This window comes from Mirounga angustirostris, unplaced genomic scaffold (assembly GCF_029215605.1).
Source record: "Mirounga angustirostris isolate CCGP_5_RB_7025 unplaced genomic scaffold, mMirAng1.0.hap1 SCAF_10, whole genome shotgun sequence".
NCBI classification, from domain to species: domain Eukaryota; kingdom Metazoa; phylum Chordata; class Mammalia; order Carnivora; family Phocidae; genus Mirounga; species Mirounga angustirostris.
This window is the reverse complement of record NW_026991718.1, coordinates 114,485,989-114,512,693: the sequence shown is the minus strand read 5'-3', so window position 1 is coordinate 114,512,693 and position 26,705 is coordinate 114,485,989. Positions and strand designations below refer to the sequence as shown.

Below are 26,705 nucleotides of genomic sequence, written 5' to 3'. Positions count from 1 at the left end.
GACTCTTTGTTGTCTGTGCCTCAGTCCCTATTTCCAGAATGCCAGGCTCAGGTAGACCCACTCATTAAGGTACCTGGCTTTCATTAAAATAAGAACTCTATGCTGCAGCCTGGCAGAAGGGACTGAGCACCAGCCTTTGGAAATGCCACCTTGAAAATAGCCAAGTGCAGGGGTGCCTGGGTGGCTCAGTCGGTTAAGAGTCAACATTTGACTTTGGCTGGGTCCTGGGATCAAGCCCCATGTTGGGCTCCATGCTCAGCTGGGAGTTGGCTTGAGGATTCTCTCTCCCCCTCTGCCCCTCCCACCACACATGTGCGCGTGCGCACACACACGCGCATTCTGTCTCTCAGATAAATAAATCTTTTTAAAAAAAATAGCCAAGTGCAGGGAAGCCTGGCTGGCTCAGTCAGTGGAGCATGCAACTCTTGATCTTGGGGTCATGAGTTTGAGCCCCATGTTGGGTGTAGAGATCAATCAATACATACATACATACATACATACATACATACATACATACATACATACGCAAGTCAGCCAGCCAAGTGCAAAGACAAAAAGACAGAAGACATGGGCTCTGAAGTTACATGCAAGAGGAGTTTCACACAAAAATGTGAAATATGCCATTTAAAAAAATGTCTTTTGTATGCTTCTTTAAATCAATGGAAAGATTTTGTTTTGGGGGAAGAACATGTAAAAAACTGTATGTATCTCTTTTGTGGCCACATTGTTTTTGGTTCCACAGAACAAAAATCCTTTTATTATATTGATCCAGATTTCTGTTGGATGAATACATAGACACTTTTGTAATGTTATACACACAATTTTGTTTTACTTTTTTTTCTTAAAGATTTTATTTAGGGGTGCCTGGGTGGCTCAGTCAGGTTAAGTGTCTGCCTTCAGCTCAGGTCATGATCCTAGGGTCCTGGGATTGAGCCCTGCATTGAGCTTCCTGCTCTGTGGGGAGCCTGCTTCTCCCTCTCCTTCTGCTGCTCCCACTGCTTGTCCTCTCTCTCTTTCTCTCTCATCAAATAAATAAATAAATAAATAAATAATCCTTATTTATTTATTTTAAAGATTTTATTTATTTATTTGACAGAGAGAGACACAGCGAGAGCGGGAACACAAGCAGGGGGAGTGGGAGAGGGAGAAGCAGGCTTCCCACAGAGCAGGGAGCCCAATGTGGGGCTCGATCCCAGGACCCAGGTGCCCCAATATATAATCTTTAAAAAAATAAATAAATACAGATGGGGCACCTGCGTGGCTCAGTTGTTAAGCGTCTGCCTTTGGTTCAGGTCATGATCCCAGGGTTCTGGGATCGAGCCCCACATCGGGCTCCCTGCTCCGTGGGAAGCCTGCTTCTCCCTCTCCCACTCCCCCTGCTTGTGTTCCCGCTCTCGCTGTGTCTCTCTCTGTCAAATAAATAAATAAAATCTTTAAATAAATAAATAAATAAATAAAGACTTTATTTGACAGAGAGCGAGAGAGAGAGTGAGCATACAAGTAGGGGGAGTGGCAGGCAGAGGGATAGGGAAAAGCAGGCTGCCCGCAGAGCAGGGAGCCTGATGCAGGACTCAATCCCAGGACCCTGGGATCATGGCCTGAGCCGAAGGCAGACGCTTAACCAACTGAGCCACCCAGGTGCCCCCATTTTGTTTTACTTTAATCACTTATTTCATGTGAATTGTGTGACATTGGTCACATGTTTGTCAGTTTCTATAAATCTAAATTTAGGGGGTTTTTTTGTTTGTTTTAACTTTTAGGAGCAGTTCATGTAAGTAGTTGAAGTACTTGGTAAGAATAAAATTCAAACGTATAAAATGAGAAGTAAATGTCTTTCATCACCCTGCCCCACCTCTATTTCCATTCCTTGGTATATTTGTTGTGGGATCCCAGACCTTCCCTTTTGTTGGAAATTTAAGTTATTTTCCATTGTTGGCAGCTGTAAACAGAGACCATCACAAATAGCAATCTATTAAAATCTGTCAAAATATTTGAAGAATTCTATTTTAGTTGGGTCTCTGAATCACTCTAACTCTTTGAGTGTATTAATAATCTCTACTGACAGAATATACAATAAAGTTGGTTCACTTATAAAATCTGCGAGTCATTTTTCTACATTTCACATTTGTACCACATAATTCAATTTTAATAAAATTTATAAAGGAATAATTCACTCTTCATTTAAAGAAGAAAATAGTTGGGGGGCACCTGGGTGGCTCAATCAGTTGAGCCAAAGTCAAAGGGTCAGAGGGAGAAGCATCTGCCTTCAGCTCAGGTCATGATCCCAACGTCCGGGGATCAAGTCCCACATCAGGCTCCCTGCTCAGTGGGGAGTCTGCTTCTCCCTCTCCCCGCCACCCCCTACCCTGCTCTGTTCTCTCTCTTTCTCAAATAAATGAAATCTTTTTTTTTTTTTTAAGTTTTTATTTATTTATTTGAGAGAGCGAGAATGAGAGAGAGGGAGCACATGAGAGGGGGAAGGGTCAGAGGGAGAAGCAGACTTCCCGCTGAGCAGGGAGCCCAATGTGGGACTAGATCCCGGGACTCCAGAATCATGACCTGAGCTGAAGGCAGTCGCTTAACTAACTGAGCCACCGAGGCGCCCCTCAAATAAATAAAATCTTAAAAAAAAATTTTTTAAAGGGGCACCTGGGTGGCTCAGTTGTTAAGCATCTGCCTTCGGCTCAGGTCATGATCCCAGGGTCCTGGGATCGAGCCCCGCATTGGACTCTCTGCTCTGCGGGAAGCCTGCTTCTCCCTCTCCCACTCACCCTGCTTGTGTTCCCTCTCTTGCTGTGTCTTTCTCTGTCAAATAAATAAATAAAATCTTTAAAAAAAAATTTTTTTTTTTTTTTTAAAGTTGGGAGAAAACAGTTGGGAGAATTCACACAGAAAGAATATAAGTGACTAAAAAATATGGAAAAATATTCAAGTCCATAGATAATCAATAAAAGCAAATTGAAATAACACAGGAGTGGCTTATTTTTTTTTCCCTTTCAAATTGGCAAAGATTTTAGAAGATAATTCTCTGTGCTGACAAAGGTGCTGTCAAATAGGCATTCTCCTACATGGGGAGTTGACTTAGAAATTAGTACAGGCCTCTTGGGAAACAGTTTAGCAGTAGTCTTAAAATGTTTGTACTTTTGATTTATTAATTCTACTTTTGAGAACCTATCCAAAAACGGTGCAGAATATAGACAAAGCTTTATGATACAAAGCCATTAACTGCAGGATTATTTATAATGACTAGAAAAAATGGAAAATACCTCAAAACAGAGAGGTCCCTCTGCCTCCCCCCCAATTGCATAGGCCTGCATGCAAGTGCAAGCACTCTCTCTCTGGAAAAAAAAAAAAAAAAAAAACAGATCTCAAAATAGAGAGAGGAATTGCTACATAAAGAATGGTTTGCCCATGTGTTTAAAAATAATTGTAGGGGTGCCTGGGTGACTTAGTCGGTTAAGCAGCCGGCTCTTGATTTTGTCTCAGTCACAATCTCGTGGTCCTGGGATCGAGCCCTGGGTCAGGCTCTGTGCTCAGCAGGGGTCTGCTTGAGGATTCTCTCTCTCCCTCTTCCTCTGCCCCTCCCTCCACTCACACTTTCAAATAAATAAATACATAAATCTTTAAAAAATAATTGCAAATTATGAGGATACTTATTTTTAAGGCAGAATACAAGATTGTATATTTTAATAAAATATAATCTCAACTATATTAAAACAACAAAAATAGAAAATAGATTCCAAAAGCATACTTATTTCTGTAGAGTAAGCTCATGTTTCTGTTTCCTTTTCATATCTGTTTTTTCCCAAAGTTTGTTTAGTGGGCACATAATTAAAAACAAATTTACTTGATTGATAAGAAGTTAGGGACAGTGGAAGTAAACTTGGCAACTCCCCAGATTTCCATGGAGCTAGTGTCCCACAGAACAGAGTGTCCTCATTGGCTCTGTCCCCTTCTCCTGCTTGCTCTCCTTTGGCCTCCTTTGTGGCAGTCTAGGGTTGCCTGGGACACATCAAGAGCTACAGGCCAGGACAAGGCCCAGGCCATTGTATTGTGATGTCCTTTTTGTGGAGTTGGCCAGCAAACAGGTCTAAGGTCAGGGTTGATGTTATTTTAGTGGAACAGTTTGGGTTTCACTTCAAAGGTTAGGGCTTTTGGTCAAGGGGTCGTCTGCTTTTCAGTGGCTAGTTAAAATATTCCATCTCTGAAATAATCATTAGGCTTTAAAAAGGGAAACAAACAGGGGCGCCTGGGTGGCTCAGTCGTTAAGCGTCTGCCTTCGGCTCAGGTCATGATCCCAGGGTCCTGGGATTGAGCCCCGCATCAGGCTCCCTGCTCCTCCCTCTCCCACTCCCCCTGCTTGTGTTCCCTCTCTCGCTGTGTCTCTGTCAAATAAATAAAATCTTAAAAATTAATAAAAAGGGAAACAAACATGTTAATGGGAGTCTTGCTTGTTCACTATTGGTGTTTGTCAATAATGAGATGTTCCAAACTAGGAATTCTTGAGATTTGCCACCTAAGGACCCTTCCAACTCTCCTTGTTTCACCAAAAGAGGTTTGTGTGCACGCGACAGGACTTGCTTCTCAAGGAGAAAGAAGGACTCTCAGAGGCAGTCCAGGGTAATTAAGAGCTCAGGCTACTCTGATGTCGGACAGACCTGATAGCTAATCCCAGCTCCCATATTTCCTGGCTGTATCACCTTGACCAAATCAGTTAACTGTTCTGGTCCTCAGTTTCCTTATCTATAACATGGGATTGAAACAGTCCCTACTGTGCAGAGCAAATATAAAGATGGTGCATGTAAAACACAGCATGGTGTGGGGGATGTACTAAGATCCCAGTAAATAGTGATGCTGGTTGTTACTCTTAATAATGCCCTCTTTTTTAAAAGATCCCTCAGGATTGATAGGGGCTCCCTGAGCCTTCTGGGGAGGACTTGGAGGTAAAAATGAGAGGGTCTCTTCCTGGAGCTCAGCCCTGGAGGAGCAATGGCAGAGCAATGATCCTTAGGCCTAAGCCATCGCTTCCATATGGGGCTCCTCTAGGGTAAAGCCCTGCTCATGATAAAGCAGCCTGCGTTTTTTTCAGATCACAGCAGCTTCAAAACTTGCTAGTTTCTAGTTACCAGCTCTGTAGCCCTGGGCAAATCACAAAGCCTCGGGAGCTTCCGTTTGATCACAGAGATAATGTCTGCCTCATAGATTAGTGGAAGAATAAACAAGAAATAAAAAGTGCTTAGCATACTTCCTTAGCACAACCCATTCAACAAATAGTTGCTCTGCTTATCGTGATTTTTATGGATTGAGATCAAGAAGGTAGCATAGTGGGCGCCTGGGTGGCTCAGTTGGTTAAGCGACTGCTTTCGGCTCAGGTCATGATCCTGGAGTCCCCGGATCGAGTCCCACATTGGGCTCCCTGCTTGGCAGGGAGTCTGCTTCTCCCTCTGACTTTCCTCCCTCTCATGCTCCCTGTCTCTCCTTCTCTCTCTCTCAAATAAATAAATAAAATCTTAAAAAAAAAAAAAAGAAGGTAGCATAGTGATGTAGTTAAAGAGTGTGGGGTTTGGAATGAGACTGGGTTCAAATCCTGTTATTATTCTTCACTAGTTTTGTGACCCTGGGCAAACAACCTTTTTGTGCTTCAGTTTTCTTTTCTGTAAAATGGGAATAATAATAGTACCCACGTTATGGAGTTATTGGAAGGACTTAATACATGTAAAGTGCTTACAGCTGTGGCCAGAACAGAGTATGTGCTCAATTAATTATTATCATCACTGATATGGTTGGTCTCCTCCGAGGGTGCCTGCCTCGGAGCACTTGGCATGGAATGTAGTACGGTGGGCCAGCCCCCAGCATCAGCTCCTCTTTCCCAGCAATCTTGCTTTTTGCTCAGGCCCTAGTGCAGCTTCCTCTTCTGAGAGTCCTAGAGGATCTCAGCCCTTTTCATCATGTTCCGGTCTGTCCCACTGTCTGTCCTGGTACAGGTCACTGTCTGTGACCCCTCTCTGCTCATTCCACTTGTAGTCCGTATCTTGAACCAGCCCCCAGAGCCCCACCTCGTCTGCATTCCTGCTCTATCCTGTAGCTCTGCCACTACCCGGGGCCCAGAGGGCTTCAAGGTACAGTACCTGGGAGGCACTGTTACCCCAGGTCTTGCCAAGGCTTGATTTGGCCCCCGCCCTGACACAGAGAGTTGGAAAACATACTCAAAGCTAAATGGGTAGATAATGAAATTCCCAGATACTATAGCCAGGGCATACACATGTGACTGATTTACTTTAATAGTCCCATCATAAGGCCAGAGACTAGGGCTTGGACAGAAAACCTAGTATCCAAGTATCTGGGCCATACTAGCAGATAAATAGTAGGCTATCTTGTTTTGGTAAAACAGTCCTCTTGGCATAGTTCCTCCCGGTTAGATGAGTACGATGCCCTAGCTCTTGTCCAGATGGGGCTGCAGTTTCAGGCATTATTTGAGATGTCATGTCTGGGCCTGTCGGTCAATGCTTTGGGATGATTGTGCAGTCTATCACCTGACCCCTACCTACCTGCATGCTGAGACTTTGTAGATTATAACTTTTTATTTGAAGTATTTATAAGATATATGCAGAAAGTGCACAAATTGTTAGTGTACAGTTCCATGAATTTTCAGAAATGATGAGTAATCAGCACTCAGATTAAGAAACAGAATGTTACCAACATCCACAAGAGCCCCTTTTGTGCCCTTTCCCAGTCATTCCTCCCAACGCTTGCCTTGTTTTTGCCTGTCAAGCTAATTATAGCCCCCTCCACCCTTCTGTCCCTCGCCCTCCTGCCTGTGTACTCGCTGTTCCCTTGGACTGCCAGGCCTCGCCTAATCATTGTTCAGAACTTAGGTGTCAGCTTCCCCTGATGGGCTAAGTTTTGTACTTTCCTCCCTCCGTATTTTGCCACTGGTTACTGGGAGCTCCCTGAGGACAGCAACTGTCCCAGTTACCAGTCTTCCTGGCACCCAGCACAGGCTTGGCGTAGAGCAGGCACTCCAGAAATGTTTGCACATCGCATAGTTTATCTAAAATATTTGAAGTCACCTTTTACTTTTCTCTCTCTCTCTCTTTTTTTTTTCTTTAAGTAGGCTCCACGCCCAGGGTGGGGCTTGAACTCACGACCCTGGCTTGCTCTACTGACTGAGCCAAGCAGGATCCCCTCCTTTTACTTTTCTTTAGCTTTCCTGACCTTGCCCCAAGCACATATCATCATCCCTCTGCCTTCTTAATCCATTCATCTTTCCCCTTCAGGCTTTTTTCAAAATGTATCAGCCCTCTCTGAGTCTCTTATGTGTCTCCATACTCCCCCTCACTTTTGCTCAGACTGTGCATGTGCATCCACACCTGGCCCAGCATCCCACACACCAGGCTCCTGACTGTTGGAGTACCACATTTCTGCCTCTGGACCACAGGCCTCTGCCATCCAGTAATTTACTCCACAGAGAGCCTTCTCTGTACCCAGACCCCTGCCACAAGTCCTCAACTTCTATTCAGCAGGCTCCGTTGATTCAAAAGTCAGATTTCTTCTGTGCTTTGCCCATGTTTCATTACCTGTGTTTTAACACTTGCTAAGTTTTCCTTCCTTAAGAACCTGGTTTCAACTAGACTGATTGTGGTGCTCATTTAGCAATATACACAAATATCAAATCATTATGCTATACACCTGAAACTAATACAATGCTATATGTCAATTATATCTCAATAAAAAAGAAACACTGGTTTTCTTTAATGTGCTTGGATTTGTCAAAGGGATTCATATATATCACTGAATGACATTCATTCATTCATTCATTCATCAGGTGTGCCAGGCACTGCTGGGTGCTGGAGGTTCAGAGTGAAGAGAGATTTATTGCCCTTGAGAAATTCACAGACAAATGGGGAGAGAGAGCAACATTAGCAAATTATTATGAGAGAGTATCAGTATTGAATGTGAGGGTATTAAATGAGGCTATTGAATGAATTAAGTGAATGGGCACTGGAATCATCTGAGTGATTCCATTATTTAAAATGATACATTATTACTTAACCTTCTGTTTCTGTACCTTGGTTTCTTTACCTGTAAAATGGGTAGAATAAAAATGGGTAGAAAAATAGAACCTTCAGGTGCCTTGGTGGCTCAGTCGTTAGGCGTCTGCCTTCGGCTCAGGTCATGATCCCAGGGTCCTGGGATCGAGTCCCACATGGGGCTCCCTGCTCGGCAGGAAGCCTGCTTCTCCCTCTTCCACTCCCCCTGCTTGTGTTCCTGCTCTCGCTGTGTCTCTCTCTGTCAAATAAATAAATAAAATCTTTAAAAAAAAAAAAGAAAAATAGAACCTTCACAAGGTGCTTGTGATGTTTACTGAGGGCTTTTTTTTTTTTTTTTTTGAGTCCAGCGTTGTTCTGGATACAGAGGATAGGAGCCTGGCACCTAATAAGTGACCATCATTAGCTATAATCACTACTGTTATCCTTTCTGCTTAGGCTTCATAGAGGAAGTGACATTTCAATTAGCCACTAGAGGATGGGTCTTTACCAGAAGTGGGGCAGGGAAGGACAGCTTGGGCAGAAGGAATAGGCTGAGAACAGACACAGGAATGAAAGGGCATGGTGTTTTCAGAAACTAGGGAATGGTCCAGAGTAGCTGGAGGATGGGATGTGTGTAGGAGAGCGGTGAGAGGTGAAGCTGGAGAATTAAGACCCAGATAGCGAAGTTTGTTGCTGGAGTTTGGACTTAATCCACTAGATGAAATAGAAGCATCAGAAGTGTTTAAAGAGGGGCTTGTCACGGTGTAATCTGTGTTTTAGAAGAATTCTTCTGGTACTTCTCTGGAGGACTAGATGGGAGGAGACTGGGATGACCATTGAGGAGGGAGAAGCAACAGATGAGAGCAGGAACTGCAGGGGTGGATGTTCCAGAGGTCGACCAGCAGGCCGTGATGGCTGCTGGAGGGAGCATGGGGCAAGGGAGGTGAAAGATCACTGCAGTATCCAGGGAGATATTGACACCACTTACTGGTAGAGAACAGCAGAAGGAACAGGTTTTTCCTTCCGAATGATTTCATCTAAGGAAGGAAGACTGCTTTTTCCTGATCTTCGGAGGAGGTGTTCTGAAACTCACAGACAGGTCCGTTCTATTATGCTATGAGCCATTTCTTGTCTTTTGGGCCTTATAAATAGTCAGCTGCTCCAGACAAGTAATTACCGATCTCAGGCAATTAAGGCAGGAGGTGGCTATGTTTATTTGGTTCCCTGGTGTCTCCTAGGAGAGAGAGGGGTGAAAGTCTTGTGTTTGTTTTCGCCACATTTGTAAAAAGGGATGGAGTTGGAACATTAGCCTCCCTCCTCTGCTAAAAGGGCCTCTTCTTTCTCTCACCCCAGTCTCTGCAGAAAGTCATGCTAAATTTAAAAGTTCTTTCCAGTTTTTTTCCCTCCCTTAGCTGGTTTCCTACGAAATGTTGTTCAGATTTTTGGCCAAGTCAGGGAACCCTGAACCCACCCTAGCTGTTAGACTCCAGAACAGTACCTTCCCACCACTGCCATCTCCCTGGCTCAGAATTGACCTGGTCCTGGTTCTAGGCATCTGCGGCTCAGCGGGGATATGGGGGCTTCTGCTGGTGGGCCAGCTTGGCTGGGCATGATCCTGCCCCTGCTCAGTCATGTTTACAAGTACCCTGGATATAGGACATCATGCCTGGCACTGATGAGCATGGTGAAACAGCCCACCCCAGAGAATTCTGTCTCTGGTCTTGTACTTCCAGCTTTTGCTCCTTTTTCTGCCTGCCTTCCATTTTCTTCAACCAGGAATTGTTCCTAGCTGCTGAGTTCCCTTGGTTTGAGGGGTGGAGCCCTCAAAGTTCTTTTCTCTCCACTCACTCTCCTATAAAGTAGTCATATTCGTAACCCTCCTCTTCCAAGGTGGCTCTGAGGTGTTTCAAGTATAGAGACTACTTTGGTCGGCAAAAAAAAATCCTAGGGATCGTCTCCTTCTGTTTGTTTTTGGAGCTGAGTTGGAAGAGAGGTAAAATGACTCAGACTGAGTGGAATGACTAATCCCTCCTTTAATGAAATACCATTGAGAGGCTATATGTTATTTCCAGTAAACAGTTGACCCCACACTAATGAGAGTGACCATGAGTCCTATCATTTTATGAAACATTATCATTACAAGATACCAGCCTTGGACCATCAATCACACTCTCCTGATTTCTGGGCCCACTTTGAAACCTCTGTTGCAAATTTGGGTTCTCTAGCCTTGGTTTTAGGGTACTCTGTGGTCCAAAACCAACTGAAAGAGAACAGCTATTTAGTTTTTTAGAAAAGAATTCAGTTGGGGCGCCTGGATGGCTCAGTCGTTAAGCGTCTGCCTTTGGCTCAGGTCATGATCCCAGGGTCCTGGGATTGAGCCCCACATTGGGCTCCCTGCTCCGGGGGAAGTCTGCTTCTCCCTCTCCCACTCCCCCTGCTTGTGTTCCCTCTCTCGCTGTGTCTCTCTCTGTCAAATAAATAAAATCTTTAAAAAAAAAAGAAAAGAAAAATCAGTTTTGGGGCACCTGGATGGCTCAGTCGGTTGAGCATCCAACTCTTAGTTTCTGCTCAGGTCGTGGTCCCAGGATCATGAGATCAAGCCTGGTGTTGCGCAGGCTCCAAGCTTAGTGCTCAGTGGGGAATCTGCTTGAGATTCTCTCTCTCCCTCTGCCCCTTTCCCCCCTAACCTCGCCCCTGCTCATGCGGGCATGCACACGCGCTCTCTCTCTCTCTCTCTCTAAAATAAAACCTTTTTAAAAAAGATTTTACTTATTTATTTGACAGAGAGAGAGCATAAGCAGGGGGAGCTGCAGTGGGAGGGGGAGAAGCAGGCTCCCCACTGAGCAGGGAGACCCATGTGGGGCTCAATTCCAGGACCCTGGGATCATGACCTGAGCCGAAGGCAGAAACTTAACCCACTGAGCCACCAGCTGCCCCAATAAATAAACCTTTAAAAAAAAGGAAATCAGTTTTTTCTTATGACAAAAACAAAGCATGTTCATTATAGAAAGTTTAGAAAATACAGAGAAGCAAAAATTAAAAAAAAAAATCTGTAACTCAACCACTAAGAGAAAATCATGTGAACTTGGACCTAGTCTTTTAGTCTTTTTTAAAAAATTTACTTATGCATGTTTTTTTTAAAGAGATCATAGTATATATCTTTTTTATAAATTTCAATTAATAGGATGTTATAGATATCTTTCCATGTCATTGCAAATTTGTTATATCATAGTGGCCCATTTTATGTAGGGAATGGGGACATTATTAATAAAAATTAATATACCTTAATAATAAGCATATGACTTGAAGATAGTGCATAAGGAAAGGGTATTGTAAAATAGGGATGGGTTTCCCAGCTCTGAATCACTTAAGCGATAATTATGGGCTTCGTTGATAAGTTAAACAGGACATAGATGTTAATAGACTTGATCCCTTTATTCATCTTTAGGCCAAAGTTTTGTGAAATCTTTCTTGGTCTGAAAATTTAAAGGAAACATAGTTGAGGTGTCTCAGGTTGCTAAAGTAAATAGTTTTGACTTCCTAGGTTTCCTTTCACAGGAAATCAAGCCAAGAAGCTCTCACTCTATGTGAGTTTGCATAGCATTTTGTACACAAGGAGACATGTGATAAGAACTTATTTGACCAGTTATGGGAAGTTTCTTGTTTGGGGGACTTGCCAAGTCTAACCCTGATTGCTAAGGCTGGATTGTTGCATATATTTATTTCTTTTTACAGGTAGTGCCTTCCTCAGTGCTATTTTTCTTGCCTTAGCAACATACCAGTCTCTGTACCCACTCACCTTGTTCGTTCCAGGACTCCTCTACCTCCTCCAGGTAAGCACTTGCTGGTCAGAAGCCAGCGCTCAAGTGACATTTAATACCTGGCCTGGTCATTGCCTGGGGGAAGGAAGGGCACGGCTCAGTTAAAGCAATGGGACTGGGTCCCTATCTCACATTTACTTGCTTCTACTTGAAAACACGAACAAAGACACTTGACTAACTTTAAACAAAATGAGCCTAGTGACCATTAAATTCCAATTGTGCATATCATTGCCAATGTATGAGCATATTTCATTTTACATGTTTATAGTTGGGATCTGCCAACCATCTTGCATTCTCCTCCTCTCATCCAATATTCATAGGCCCCTCTCTCAGCTTATTTTTTTAAAAAACTTCTGTATAGGGGTGCCTCGGTGGCTCAGTTGGTTGAACGACTGCCTTCAGCTCAGGTCATGATCCTGGAGTCCCAGGATCGAGTCCCACATCGGGCTCCCCACTCAGTGGGGAGTCTGCTTCTCCCTCTGACCTTCTCCCCTCTCATGTTCTCTCTCACTCTCTCTCTCTCTCATATAAATAAATAAAATCTTAAAAAAAAAAAAAAAAACTTCTGTATAACAACACTCACCTTGTAAGGTTCTTGTAGGGATTAAATGTAGTGGGTGTCCCTAGTGCAATGCTGAGATCATGGCAGGTGATCAGTATTAATTGAAGAATACAGATTGCTGAAATTTATGGAGAACTTACTATGTCTGGCACTGTACTGAGCACTCTGCAGGCATCATTTCATTTTAAGCTCATAAGAACTTTATGGGGTAGGTCATATTATTAGCCGTATATTCGTCTAATATTAGCCGTATTAGACACATGAATTGCAACTGGAATGTTGGGCGGTGTAGTCACTTGCCTAAGGTGACATGGCTGGCAAGTGACAGTGCTGAGATATTAACTCGGCCAGCCTGGTGCAAGAGCCTGCCCTCTGTCTCTCTTTTCCACGCCATTGAGAATACACACATCTCCTCAAAAGCAAGAAACCACTTGCAGGTCCTGCATGGTCCAAATCCATTCTTAAACGAGAAACAGGGGACAGTGCCACGATTCAAACCAAGAAATGTCTGATTTCAGAGCCTTTGTTCTTAATTATAAGCACTGTTGCTAAAACTGAGTATATGCCTCCATTTATTGAAATAGGCTATATGCTTGTCATTTTAAGTGACTTCATAATATGTCTTTGTGTTGATGTACACAGTGATACATGGTTTAGCTTGGTCTTTGTCCTGTGTGGGGAATTTGAGATGTGCCCTGGTTGTCACTGGTGTAAATAGTGTAGTAATTTGGTTTTCTCTAAGTTATTTCCTTAAGGCGTATTCCTCCAGCTGACTCACTGGACCCAAAGGTGTGAGAAGTTTCATAGTCCTAATTACGTAAGACTGGAGTGTTCACCAGAAAGCCTAAGCCAATTTGTAGTGCCACCATCAGCGTCTAGAGTGCAGTGAATCAGGGCGCCTGGCTGGCTCAGTCGGTAGAGCGTGAGATTCTTGATCTCGGGGTTGTAAGTTCAAGCCCCATGTTGGGTGTAGAGATTACTTAAAAATAAAATCTTTTTTTTTTTTTAAAGATTTATTTATTTATTTATTTATTTGAGAGAGAGAGATAGAGAGAGTGAGCCTGAGGGGGGGGAGGGTCAGAGGGAGAAGCAGAAGCAGACTCCCTGCTGAGCAGGGAGCCCGATGTGGGACTCCATCCTATGACTCCAGGATCGTGACCTGAGCCGAAAGCAGTCGCTTAACCAACTGAGCCACCCAGACATCCCAAAAATAAAATCTTTAAAAAAAAAAAAATGAAATGAAGTGCAGTGAACCATCTCCTCTCAGGTTTCTAGCACTGGCTTTTCAAATTTGACATATGATTGCTAGTCCAATAGATGTATCATTGCACTGTGAAGTTTTGCTTTGATTCTCTTTCTAGATTCTTGTTGAATCCAAGAATTTTTCCACATAACAATATGCTGTTTGCATTTCCTTTATTCATATTTACAGTTCATTCTTTAGAAAGTCTGAACCCTAAGAGGAATGCATACAACCAGAATTTTTGTGCAACTATTTATCAAATAAATACCATTAAAAATATATTCATTTGTACACATGAGCTGACTAAAATTTAAAAAAATTTTTTTTTTTTTAAGATTTTATTTATTTATTTACTGGAGAGCGAGTGAGAGAGAAACAGCATGAGAGAGGAGAGGGTCAGAGGGAGAAGCAGGCTCCCCGCTGTGCCGGGAGCCCGATGTGGGACTTGATCCCAGGACTCTGGGATCATGACCTGAGCCGAAGGCAGTCGCTTAACCAACTGAGCCACCCAGGCGCCCTTTAAAATGGTTTTTTAAGCCAATTTCTAAATATTGCCTTTTGTAAAATCACTTTCATTTAAAACTCAAATTTCCTCCTGACATCAAGGGACAGTACAAATGAGTCACGGAATCAAGCAGCTCAGCCAGTCACCTTATTCAGTCCCTTCTCTGTGCCTCAGAATGGGGATAATATAATATTAGTTACTGCAAAGGCTTAACACGTCAAGTATTAAAACAGAGTATAAGAGTTCATAGAAAGGACATGGTCATCAGTCTGAGGGTATGTGGGGTGATGAGGGGGAAAAAAAAATAATTCATTTTCTAGAGTCAAAGGAACTATAAAAATTAGTTTGTACTTCTTCCTTTGACACTACAAACCTACCTCCATTCTTCCCGTGGAATCTCTAGAGGGTACAGAAGGCAGGTTACAGACAAGCTAATGTCTGATCAGTGCCAGAGGCAAAGCTGTTTTTCTCTTCCCAGGAAGAGACCCAGGAAGGCTTCAGGGTCAAAGGCAGGGGATGCTGCATCTGGATTCCTGGTGGGTCACTTATAAGAATGGTAGTTTAAGGGGCGCCTGGGTGGCTCAGTTGTTAAGTATCTGCCTTCGGCTCAGGTCATGTTCGCAGGGTCCTGGGATCGAGCCCCACATGGGGCTCCCTGCTTGGCGGGGAGCCTGCTTCTCCCTCCCCCTCTCCCCCTGCTTCTGTTCCCTCTCTTGGTGTCTCTCTCTCAAAAAAAAAAAAAAAAAAAAAGAATGGTAGTTTAAGTTCATCGGGTCCCCTCCCCCAACTTTACTCTTCCTCTGACCTTGGCTTATGGCCTGGTTTCAAATTAGAGAGAAGCTAAAATGTTATGATCTGATAGCATTCAGAATAAAATAGAGAGCCACTTTAGGGCACAGGACCTAGAGGCGACAGTGAAGGATATGCCAAGTGCATAGGACCTCTAAGCTGAAGCTATGGGGCTGGCAGAGGGAGGCTCATGGTGCTGTCAGGCAACTTTCTAGTTCCCTCCTTCCTTTTGCTTGGGATTCCTAAGTCTTGGACCCCCTTAGATGGCTGAGGTTCTTATTTTCTTTGAAAGAAAGTAACAGAAACCAGGGGGAAATACCTCATGAGTGTTCCTAATGGTTTTTGCTTTAACCCAATCTGACCTTCTTTTGTCTGAACTGAAAAGGTTAATCCTGTGATCTCTATACTTTCTGGAGCCTGGAGCAGCAGGTCACATGATATTAGCTTGCACCAAAAGAGCCAAATCCAACCAGGTCTTCCTTCCTTTCTTTCTTTCCTTTTTTTTTTTTTTTTTTTAATGTTTTGTTTATTTATTTACTTGAGAGAGAGAGAGAGTGCCTGCCTAGAGCGCAGGCACGAGGAGGCGAGGAGGCGGGAAGGGAGGGGCAGAGGGAGAGAGAGAATCCTAAGCAGACTCCATGCTTTGAGCAGAGCCCGGTGCAGGGCCCCATCCCACGATCCTGAGATCACGACCTGAGTGACAATCAAGAACCAGATGCCCAATCTACTGAGCCACCCAGGTTCCCCCCCGACCAGGTCTTTCTTGATAACTGGGTCCTTCCCCAGGCCTTCTTTGGGACCTTATCTGGAATTTTCACATCTTACTCTCCTTCCCCAGCAACATTCTGTTGTCTCTGCTGCTTCCAGCGGGGACCAAGGCAGCGGTGGCAGTTCTGTTAGCTTCCTTTCTCTTTAGAACAGGTGAAAAAGGGTGTGAGCACTTGATCATGCAATTGCAATGAACTTTTCCACCAGCTTTGTTGCCTCTAATATACCTATCATGTAAAATATATCTCTTGGGTCTCATCCTGTTAGTCCAAGAACCTAGGTATAATAACTTTTGTTAGGTTTCAACCTCCTTAAGAGTTTTGGATTTTTTTTCCTGGTAACTGACTTTTTGTCTTTTTCACCATATCTGAGAAAGAAACGGTTTCTGTATAGAAAATGCTTTTCTTTCTTTTTAAGATTTATTATTTATTTGAGAGAGAGAGAGCACTAGTGGGAGAGGCAGGGGGAGAGGGAAAAAGAATCTGAAACAGACTCGGCGCTGAGCACAGAGCTGGATGCGGGGCTGGATCTCACGACCCATGAGATTATGACCTGAGCTGAAACCAAGAGTCAGACGCTCAACCAACTGCACCACCCAGGCACCCCTAGAAAATGCTTTTCTCCCTAGTGCTTTAGAGAGTTGGGGCAGGGAGATAATTACACATTTCTCCCCTTTCTTATTGTAGTTAGGCTTTTCTTCCTAATTTTTTAAATACATTTGCAACCATATAACTTCTGGGATGTAACTACAGGTTACATTTTTCAGGTTGAGAGTATACAGCTCATGGACCATACGTGGCCCACAGATGTGTTTTATTTGACCATGCTGTTTAATTATTTTAATTAGTTGTCAACATTTTAAAAATTCATGTTAAAAATGTATATTTCTGGCTTCTTTTGGAAAATTGGGAGATCTGTCTCCTTTAGACAAGGTACACCCTCTTCACAGTTTAGCATAGTTCCTGTGCTTCATTTCTATTACCCTTTGCTCATTTGTTACCTGCCTGGCCCCTGTAGGAATTTGAATATGTGTGTGTATGTATGTGTATGTGTGTGTGTCTATGTTTATATCCGCTAAAAGGTCTAGAAACAATGACCAACCCAGTATCAATGAGTCTCCTTGGGGCTCAGATTTTTACCCATTAAAAGATATGAGTTTCTCAGAGAAATGGCTGATTCTATGTTTAGGGCAGGAGATGTACAGGATAATCCTAGACCATTGTGATACCAGATAACGAGGAAGCTATGAAAGGCTGCTGGGGTCATCTCAAAAGGACTCAGGATCCAACCTGAAGAGGCTCCCACTGACCGAAGATGGACAGTTTGAGTTTCATTAGGATTAGAATTACAATGGATTGAAACCCAAAATTATATTTAAATCCAGGTATTCATAATGATATTAAAAAGGTCAATTGGTAATTGGTCAAATTAGGAGAATTGACAGAAAACCAATTCATTACCTTGAAAACTGGAACTAAAAGGAAAAAATTAAGCATTTATCCTGTCTTTCTTGTACCATTAGGTAACCATATAGTAGGTGAGCTACTATATATTTTTGAGCTTGCAAATCAAGACAGATTGATAGGATAGCATCATTTTGCAACACTGGTTGATCTAGGCATTGAGTGTTAATAGCTACTAACATGAAAAACAAAAATCATGCCTCCTGAGAAAAGGATGCACCACCACCAGAGTTTGCCAAGGGGATGCAGTTGCCAATTTGCAAGAAATACTGAAGAAAAGTATGTAATTAGCAAAAACCAGATTGTGGGAAGTTCTACAGGTTAAATGCCCAGGTTCTTCAACCCATGAATTGTAGGGGGAATGAGTGGAATGGGCTGGAGGACCTGTAAATTAAGAGACTTAGAAGTTGTATTAAATTTTTAAAAAATGGGCAAGCTGAACTATAGTGTAAAGGCATACACATTTTGATAGAAAACCATTAAGAAATGCAAGTAAGTGAGTACTCTACAAGCCGGGATCAGTGGTGACTTTGGAGGGAGGAGGAGACTGTGTGTGGGAGAGGGCACAGACAGAGACTCTGAGAGTGGCGGGACATTTCTTCCTCTTAACCATATGGATGTTTGTCTCATAATCATTCACTAGGTTACATATTTGTTTTATGTGGTTTTCTGTATTTTGTGTTCTATTTTACAATGAAAAGATTTCTAAAAATTGATACAAATATTTAGGGCACCATTCTCCCAACCCTTCAACTTACTCATTTCATTTTAAGTCAGCATTTGCTATTGAGAAAAAAAAGGTGGGCAAAATGAATGCTTATCTGCTCACTGGGAAATGTACAATGTGGACCTCTAGATTAAGTTAGGCTCTAGGGTTTATAAATAACAAGCCATCAAAGAAAGGATCACTTGAGTTTCTTTTTTAAGCATTTCAGACGTGCCTCACTTGCTGTCATGGGAGTGGTCCTGAAAGATTACTTAATCTTTAATCAGACCCAGATTTTTTAAATAGATTCAGTAAACATTCCACCTGACATTATATTCTCAGGGCTCTGTTTCCTAAAGCAAACCTGACCCCTAGACCAAGTCTTAACAAAAATTATACCTAAAATTTAATGCACATTTTACATCACAGATTTGCCAAGGGGAAAAAAAAATCATTTTCCACTCAAGCATCAACAGTAACACTTTAGGTTCAATAAAGCACTAAGAACATGGCAGCAAACCCAAATTTGGGGGCTGCTAATGGATTTGTGAAAAGCGAAACCTCATCTCCTGGATCTGTGCTTGGGACTCTCCTCAGAGAGTGGCTTTGAACAGTCTACCTGATTCAGTTCTTCTTGGCTGTCTTTTTCACTTCCCACTTCCCTTCTTTTTAAATACCATTAAGTAGGGAGGAAGGGAAAAGCAAACCAAAAGAACACTTTTACTTTCTCCCTCCCTGCCTCCCTTCCTTTTATGCTAGATGGCGGGCAGTATTTTTCATGAAGAAGGGATCAGGATGATCAACTCCGCAGGGAACTCAGAACCTTAAGTGCCTTCCTCTTTGAATTTATCTCTGGATGCCTCCTCTTTGTGGAATCATTTTCCATCCCCAGAAATATAATATTTCTTGAAACTTTGTTGTTTTAGAGCAGTGTTGTCAATAGAACTTCTTGTGACGATGGAAATGTTCTGTATCTGTATATTGTCAATTGTCAAAATATAAATGAACTTTAAAAAAAGAAGTAGGTGCAATTGAAGTATTCAAAAGAAATGGAATTGATTAAACTATTTTAGAGACACTTACTATACTTGCATGAAAGGGGAATAAGAATCCAGGAAGGCCTGTAACTTCCTCCCTTGGAGATGGTGCCCGAGGCTTCAATCCCAATCCATCTTCTGTCTAGCCTTCTTAGGAGGATTTCTGGTTGCCTGATGTGACTCCAAGGACAACAGACCCATGCCTCTGGGATATTGTCATATTGTCACTTCTGCTTTGAGTGAAAAATTTTTTTGTTAAGTTTATTTATTTTTTTTAGTAATCTCTACCTCCAACGTGGGGCTCTACACCCAACATGGGGCTCATAACTCCCAGAACAAGAGTCACATGTTCTTCCAACTGAGCCAGCCAGGCGCCCCAAGTGAAGCTTTTTTACAATAGTTGATTGGAACAACTAAAAAGGGAGAGAGCTGGGACTTAATGGACCTTCTAGAATAATTTGTGTAAAGTGCTTTGTGCCTGCTTGCTAATGAATATTTGTTTAATAAATGTTGTTAAGTATACCAGAATCTGGTCTGGAACTTGCTTTTTTCGCAGAGAGAGTGTAGAGTGGGAGCTAACCCTCATCCACCTCAAACTTCTTTCATGGCAACCATTAAAGCACCTGAACTGCATACTTTAAAATAGTTAAGTGTATGTTGTGTGAATTTCACCTCAAAAAAAAAATCCAGTACTAATATTAGCCATTGTTCACATTTTTCTAGCTTTGACCTAGAAAATTCCTTTAAATCGGCTCTTGTGTTCATTTGACAAGCCTCGTCTTTTTGAGCCTTTCCTTCCTTTCTTTCTGGTACCACAAGGTGATCCAAGTTCATCTTGTATTTTCCCTGCCCCAGCCCTGGAATCAACTACTTCTTTGAGGACTCCTGGTTCCTTTTATTGGTGAATGCTATTTAGAAACCAAGGGTTATGGGTATGCTTCTAGCAGACAGAGCTATGAAATACATGCATGTACACTAACTGCCCCCCCAAACATGTCTGTAATTCTTTATCTCTCTATCTCTTCATACTAATAGCTCGATCCCAATATCTGTTTATACTGATACCTGTGATTCCAGTCCAACACCACAGGGTTCACTTTAGTGTCTTCCTTTTCCTTGTGTATAATTTCTTTCTCTAATGCTTGGAAGCCCAACTTTCATTATTTGCAGTTTATTTGCTAAAATGTTCAGTTCTAGAACACACACAAAGTTGTTCTAGAATTGCTGTGAGAAATACCCATGTGAGAAGTATATTTATTGACTTGATTATGGCACGTAAGTATAATCCTTTTTGTCTTTAGCATGATTGTTTTGTCAGGCTACTGTTTCTCAAAGTCACTCAGGTTAGTTCTTTTCTTCTCCCATGTGGTCCTTCAGTGTAGTTATCTTATTTATGATATAGCTAGGCTCATGTATTACTGTTTGTATCATTTTGGATTTCTCCTACACCTTGGTTGGTTTTAATTTTTTGTTTATTTGGGGGTATGTGAAGAGACTAAGAAATACTGCTATGGTTCCAAGAATCAGCTACACAAAAAACATATTCAGAGAAATATCACTCTATCTTCATCCCTGCTATCTTGTTCTTTCTTTTTTCTTTTTTTTTTTTTTTAAAGATTTTATTTATTTATTTGACAGAGAGAGAGAACACAGTAGGCAGAGCGACAGGCAGAGAGAGAGGGAGAAGCAGGCTCCCCGCTGAGCAGGGAGGCTGATGCAGGGCTCGATCCCAGGACCCTGGGATCATGACCCGAGCCGAAGGCAGACGGCCAACCGACTGAGCCACCCAGGCGCCCCTTGTTCTTTCCTTTTTCCTTCTTTCTCTGTCACCCTAAGTAACTATTTTTAGTTTCTGGTTTATCCTTCTTGTGTTTCTTTTGCACAAATGAGCAGGTACCTGTATATTTCCTTCTTTCTTATATGAAGGATGGCATACTCTAGGTACCCTTTTGTGCTTTGCTTTTTTTACTATTATTTCTTGGAAGTCACTGCAGATTGATACACAGAGATCTTCATTCTTTTTTATAGTGGTGTAGTATTCCATTGTGTGGACGTACCATAGTTTGTTCAACTTTTTGCAATTGCAATTGCAATTGCAATCACAATGCTTTAATGAGTAACCTTGTGTATATGTATTTTCATATCGTCAGAGGGGTATCTTCAAGGTAGATTTCTAGAAGTAGAATTACTGATCCATAGGTAAGTATATATGTAGTTTTTTTAGGTCTTTTAAAATTTCCCTCCACAGGGATTGTACAAATTTTTTATTCCCACCAGTAATGTATGATAGTGCCTGTTTTTCCACAGCCTTGCTAACAGAATGTGTTGTCACATTATAAAATTTTTGCCAGTCTGATTATGAGAAATGGTATCTCAGTGTTGTTTTAATTTGCATTTCTTTAAATATGAATGAGTTTGAACATTTTATCATGTTTGTGGATTGTCTGTTCATTTTTCCTCCTCATTTTTCTGTTGGATTTAGATCTGTTTTCCCTCATTTTTTTTTAATATTTTATTTATTTATTTGACAGAGACACAGAGAGAGAGAGGGAGCACAAGCAGGGGGAGTGGGAGAGGGAGAAGCAGGCTCCCCGCTGAGCAGGGAGCCTGATGTGGGGCTCGATCCCAGGACCCTGGGATCATGACCTGAGCCGAAGGCAGACGCTTAACGACTGAGCCACCCAGGCGCCCCTGTTTTCCCTCAATTTTTAAGAATCCTTTATATATTAGGAGTATTAACCCTTTGTCTGCAAATATTTTCTTCCAGTTTCTCATTTGTCTTTTTTACTTATTTATGGTGTTTTTCTTTTAACAGCTTTTATTTTTATCAAGATATAATTTACATAGCATGCAATTTACCTACTTAAAGAATACAACTCAGTGATTTTTGGATATTTACAGAGTTGTGCAGCCATTACCACAATCAGTTCTAAAATATTTGTATCACCCAAAAAGAAACCTCATGCCCATTAAGCAGTAACTCTGTTTTTCCCCAGTGTCCCTTTCCCCTCTAGCCCTACGCAATCAGTATTCTGCTTTTTGTCTTTATAGGTTTTCCTATCCTGAACATTTCATATGAAAGGAATCATATAATATGTGGTCTTTTTTTGACTGATTTCTTTCACTTAGCTTGAGGTTTTCAAGGTTCATCCCTGTTGTAAGGTGTATTAGTTCTTCATTCCTTGCATGTTTTATTTCCATATGAACTTTAATCTTGTATAATTCCATAAAATAGCTTGTTGACATTTTTATTGGTATTGTATTATTGCATTGAATTTATAAATTAGGAAGAACTGACCTCTTTATAATTTCGAATCATCCTAAACAAGGACAGGGGATATCTGTCCATCTGTTCAAGTCTACCTTAGTGTCTTTCAGGAGTGTTTTAAAATTTTCCATGAATCGGTTTTACACATTTCCTGTTAAACTTAATTCTAAGTTTTCTTTTCCTTGGTGTTATTGTAAATATGGTTTTCCTTACCATTGTGTCCTCTAATTGTTTATTATTAGTGCATATGAAGGCTATTTGTATGTTAATTTTATACTCTGCTCCTTCACTGAATTCTTTTATTGCTTGTTATTTTTATCATAAGTAGTTGTTGCATATATCTAGACATTAATATGATTTCTTATTTTTAAGCTGTTTGTGTTACATATATCAATAGCTTTTCTTATGTTGAATTAACCTTGAGTTTTTGGAATAAATCCAACCTGGTAATAACCCAACTTTATCATGTATTGCTGAATTATGTTAGATAATATATCATTTAGCATTTTTGCATTTTTGTTGGTAAATGGTTTTGGTATAAAGCTTATGATATTTGCTGTGAAAGAGTTAATGTAAGATTAGAATAACCTGCTTCTTGAATGTTGGTAGAACTTTTCTGTATAACTGACTGGGCCTGCTCTTTCCTTTATGGGAAAAATTTTCATTACTAATTCAATTTTTTTTTTTTAAAGATTTTATTTATTTATTTGACAGAGAGAGAGATAGCGAGAGCAGTAACACAAGCAGGGGGAATGGGAGAGGGAGAAGCAGGCTTCTTGCCGAGCAGGGAGCCCGATGTGGGACTCGATCCCAGGACCCTGGGATCATGACCTGAGCCGAAGGCAGACGCTTAACGACTGAGCCACCCAGGCGCCCACTAATTCAATTTCTTAAATGTTTATAGGACCATTCTAATTTTCTGTTTCTTCTTGAATTAGTTTTTCCCTAATCTTTTATTTCATGCTTTAGAAAAGTTAAAAGACTAGTATGAAAAGTACCTTTTATTTAGATGACTCAGTTACCATTTTGCCATGTTTTCTATATCTATGTAGATATATATATTTTTTTCTGACTCATTCTCAGGGAAGTTACAAATTTTTTAAAAATGTGCTATTCCTATTTCCTACTTGGTTACTGATTTTTGTCTGTTTGATCTAACAGTTACCTACTGATGATGGTTATGTCTGTTTTTCTTTTGTAGACCTGTCCACGTTTGTCTTATATATTTTTATTTTTATTTTTTTTAAAGATTTTATTTATTTATTTGACAGAGAGAGAGACACAGTGAGAGAGGGAACACAAGCAGGAGGAGTGGGAGAGGGAGAAGCAGGCTTCCCGTGGAGCAAGGAGCCCGATGTGGGGCTCCATCCCAGGACCCTGGGATCATGACCTGAGCCGAAGGCAGATGCTTAATGACTGAGCCACCCAGGCGCCCCATGTTTTATATATTTTTAGACTGTGTTATTTGGTACATAGAAGTTTAGAACTGTTACATCTTTCTGATAAACCTTTTCTCGTTATGGAACATCTTTATTTTTGTAATTCTTTATACATTAAAGTTTATTTTATCTGGTAACAGTATAACTAAACTAGTTTTCTTATGCTTAGTGTTTATCTAGCATAAGTAAATCCTTTTCAGTCCTTTGATTTTCAAAATTTTTCTGTGTCCTATGCTGTGCTGAAGGGATCTTGAAGTTTAAGCTGATAATTTCCTTCTGTCCTTGACATCCCTAAATATACCATTTTGCCTTCTCTCCTAGCGGCAGTACATACCTGTGAAAGTGAAGAGCAAAGCCTTCTGGATCTTCTCTTGGGAATATGCCATGATGTACGTGGGAAGTCTAGTGGTAATCATTTGCCTCTCCTTCTTCCTTCTCAGCTCCTGGGATTTCATCCCTGCAGTCTATGGCTTCATGTAAGTAATGACTTCATTAGAAAACTCTGGAAGCTAATTTCTTTTTCCCAGCTCTAGCTGGAGTCAGAGTGTGAGCAACCACAGGGAGCATCTAGACATGGTGGTCCTCAAACTTCAGTGTGCACCAGAACCACCTGCAGGGCTTCTTAACACCCAGATTTCCGAGCCCAGCCTCTAGAGGTTTTGATTAAGTAAATTTGGGATAGGAACCAAGAATTTACATTTCTAAGTAGTTTTCAGGTGATGCTAATGCCGCTGGTCCAGGAACACACTTTGAGAACCACAGGTCTAGCGAGTGTCTTCAGTCTAGTGAGATTAAAGATCACTCTCCAGGAACATCTGAAGCAACTACCAGTGTCTGCCTGGAAGGGTTTGGTTCAGTCCCCAACAGGAATGGATTCCTCTACTGCAAGCAGGTCTCTAACAGTTTTAAAATAAAGCCACCTCCCATGTGTCAAACTTTTAGAGAAAATCAAAATGGAGTATGAATTCTGCACACATTTCCCAATGCTTTCTGTGTGGTATGTGGAGGAGGATGGTCGCTGCCCAAACCTCAAGGAACTCACAGCCCAGTGAGGTGTTAGTTAAACCTGTCAGGGTGAGGAAGGGATATGGAGTGGCAGACTCCCCTTTGGGATTCTGGACTGCTAATTTGTGTTAAATCCTTGCTGAGCATAACTGTTCGCTCTTCATGCTGTTCGTTAGATAGGAGTTTGTATTGCTGGCGAAAAGCTTTGCCTGTTTTTTTGCGGACCTGCAGACTGTATTCTTTACCTCATTTTACAGAAAAGGAAATGTAGTCACAGCAGGAGGCAAAGACGCGCCCTGGGTGGAGTGAACTCTGGTCAGTGAACTCTGACCATGAGCCCCTGCATATTTCTCCCTTCTCCATGCTCCATTTATTGCCCTTTTCACATTGTGAATTGACATCAGTTTCAACTCTGTTGTTTTTTTAAATAAAACATATAATGTAAATTTTTAGAAGAGCCAGAATGGCAACCAATCTTTATCTGATACAACTAGACAAAAAGTTTTCCAGTGAAATCCTTGTTTCTCAGATGAGATCTGGGATCTAGCTGGAACCTGCTGATGCTTCTGCAAGGCCCCAGAAGTCAGTGCCGTGTCAGGCACTCAGTTTCTGGCTCCTGCTGTGGGGATACAGAGCAAGAATGGGGAGCAGTAGGATCTTTGAGCTTGCTCCTCTAGGCAAGTCTTTGGAATGCCCCCAAGTAGATATTGTTTGTTTATTTTTTATTTTTTATTTTTTTTGAAGATTTATTTATTTATTTATTTGAGAGAGTGAGAATGAGAGAGAGAGTACATGAGAGGGGGGAGGGTCAGAGGGAGAAGCAGACTCCCTGCCAAGCAGGGAGCCTGATGCGGGACTCAATCCCGGGACTCCAGGATCATGACCTGAGCCAAAGGCAGTCGCCCAACCAACTGAGCCACCCAGGCGCCCCTAGATATTGTTTGTTTAAAACCCATTCCTCTATTGTTACAGTCCTGGATATCTCCTAAATTTAAACATACGTATTTTAGGCAGTAAAAGAGGGGCTGGTCTTTTTTTTTTTTTTTTTTTTGACAGAGAGAGACAGCGAGAGAGGGAACACAAGCAGGGGGAGTGGGAGAGGGAGAAGCAGGCTCCCCACTGAGCAGGGAGCCCGATGCGGGGCTCGATCCCAGGACCCTGAGATCATGACCTGAGCCGAAGGCAGACGCTTATGACTGAGCCACCCAGGCGCCCCAAGGGGCTGGTCTCTTGATTTCTAGCCTGAATGCTGCCTCATTTCAGATCTTTGATGCACGCCAGTTTGGTTCAGCTAATATTTGTTAAGGGTTATCATTTTCTGTTTCTCTGCCTCTTGTTTTTATTATTTACCTATATCCAGGGTGCCTGAAGAGCCCCTCACATCCTGATCTCAGTAGGGACAGTCATCCCTGGCTGCCCAGTAGTGACCAGAATCTTTAGGAGAAAACCAGGTCAAAACAGACCATTTATAATTTGGCTCTCTTTTTTCCCCTCCCTTTGTTTTCTTCATTCCAGACTTTCTGTTCCAGATCTTACTCCAAACATTGGTCTTTTTTGGTACTTCTTTGCGGAGATGTTTGAGCACTTCAGCCTCTTCTTTGTATGTGTGTTTCAGATCAACGTTTTCTTCTACACCATCCCCTTAGCCATAAAGCTAAAGTAAGTGGTTGGACCTGCTGCTGCTTTGTCCACAGAGCCATTTGCAGTCTTACAGGTGCCTGTCAAGCTGGGAGCATCTGGTCTCAGGTTTATGCCGTCTCTGCCCAGGGGACCTGCCCTCACTGGGCTCCCGTGCCAGGCACCGTAGCTCGCGGCACAGTCACACATGAGTACAGGCTGCAGGGACGGTGCTCTGGAGCACCCTTCATATTTCCTCTGGCTTCACTCTGAGCCCACAGTGCTACTGAACCCCGCATATTTTGCACAAGAGGAAGGGTTTGGAGTTGGAAGGTGTCTTTGGAAAAAGTGGCTCTTGTTGGGCGTCCTCCATCACTATCCCGGTGACAGTAGGGACTCAGGATGTATTAGTTGGGAGGTTGGCTACCTGCAGCTCTGTTTAATCTTCTGAT

General features: G+C 42.0%; 1 protein-coding gene across 3 annotated transcripts in view; it reads left to right on the top strand.

Moving 5' to 3' along the window:
- PIGU (phosphatidylinositol glycan anchor biosynthesis class U) overlaps positions 1-26,705 on the top strand; it is an 87,723-nt gene that overhangs the window by 37,020 nt on the left and 23,998 nt on the right. For all 3 annotated transcript variants that reach the window (XM_054510059.2, XM_045885636.3, XM_045885637.3), the window contains 3 exons: positions 11,766-11,863; positions 23,953-24,107; positions 26,152-26,295. In XM_054510059.2, coding sequence (XP_054366034.1) covers positions 11,766-11,863; positions 23,953-24,107; positions 26,152-26,295 — 397 coding nt within the window. The remainder of the gene's footprint in view (positions 1-11,765; positions 11,864-23,952; positions 24,108-26,151; positions 26,296-26,705) is intronic.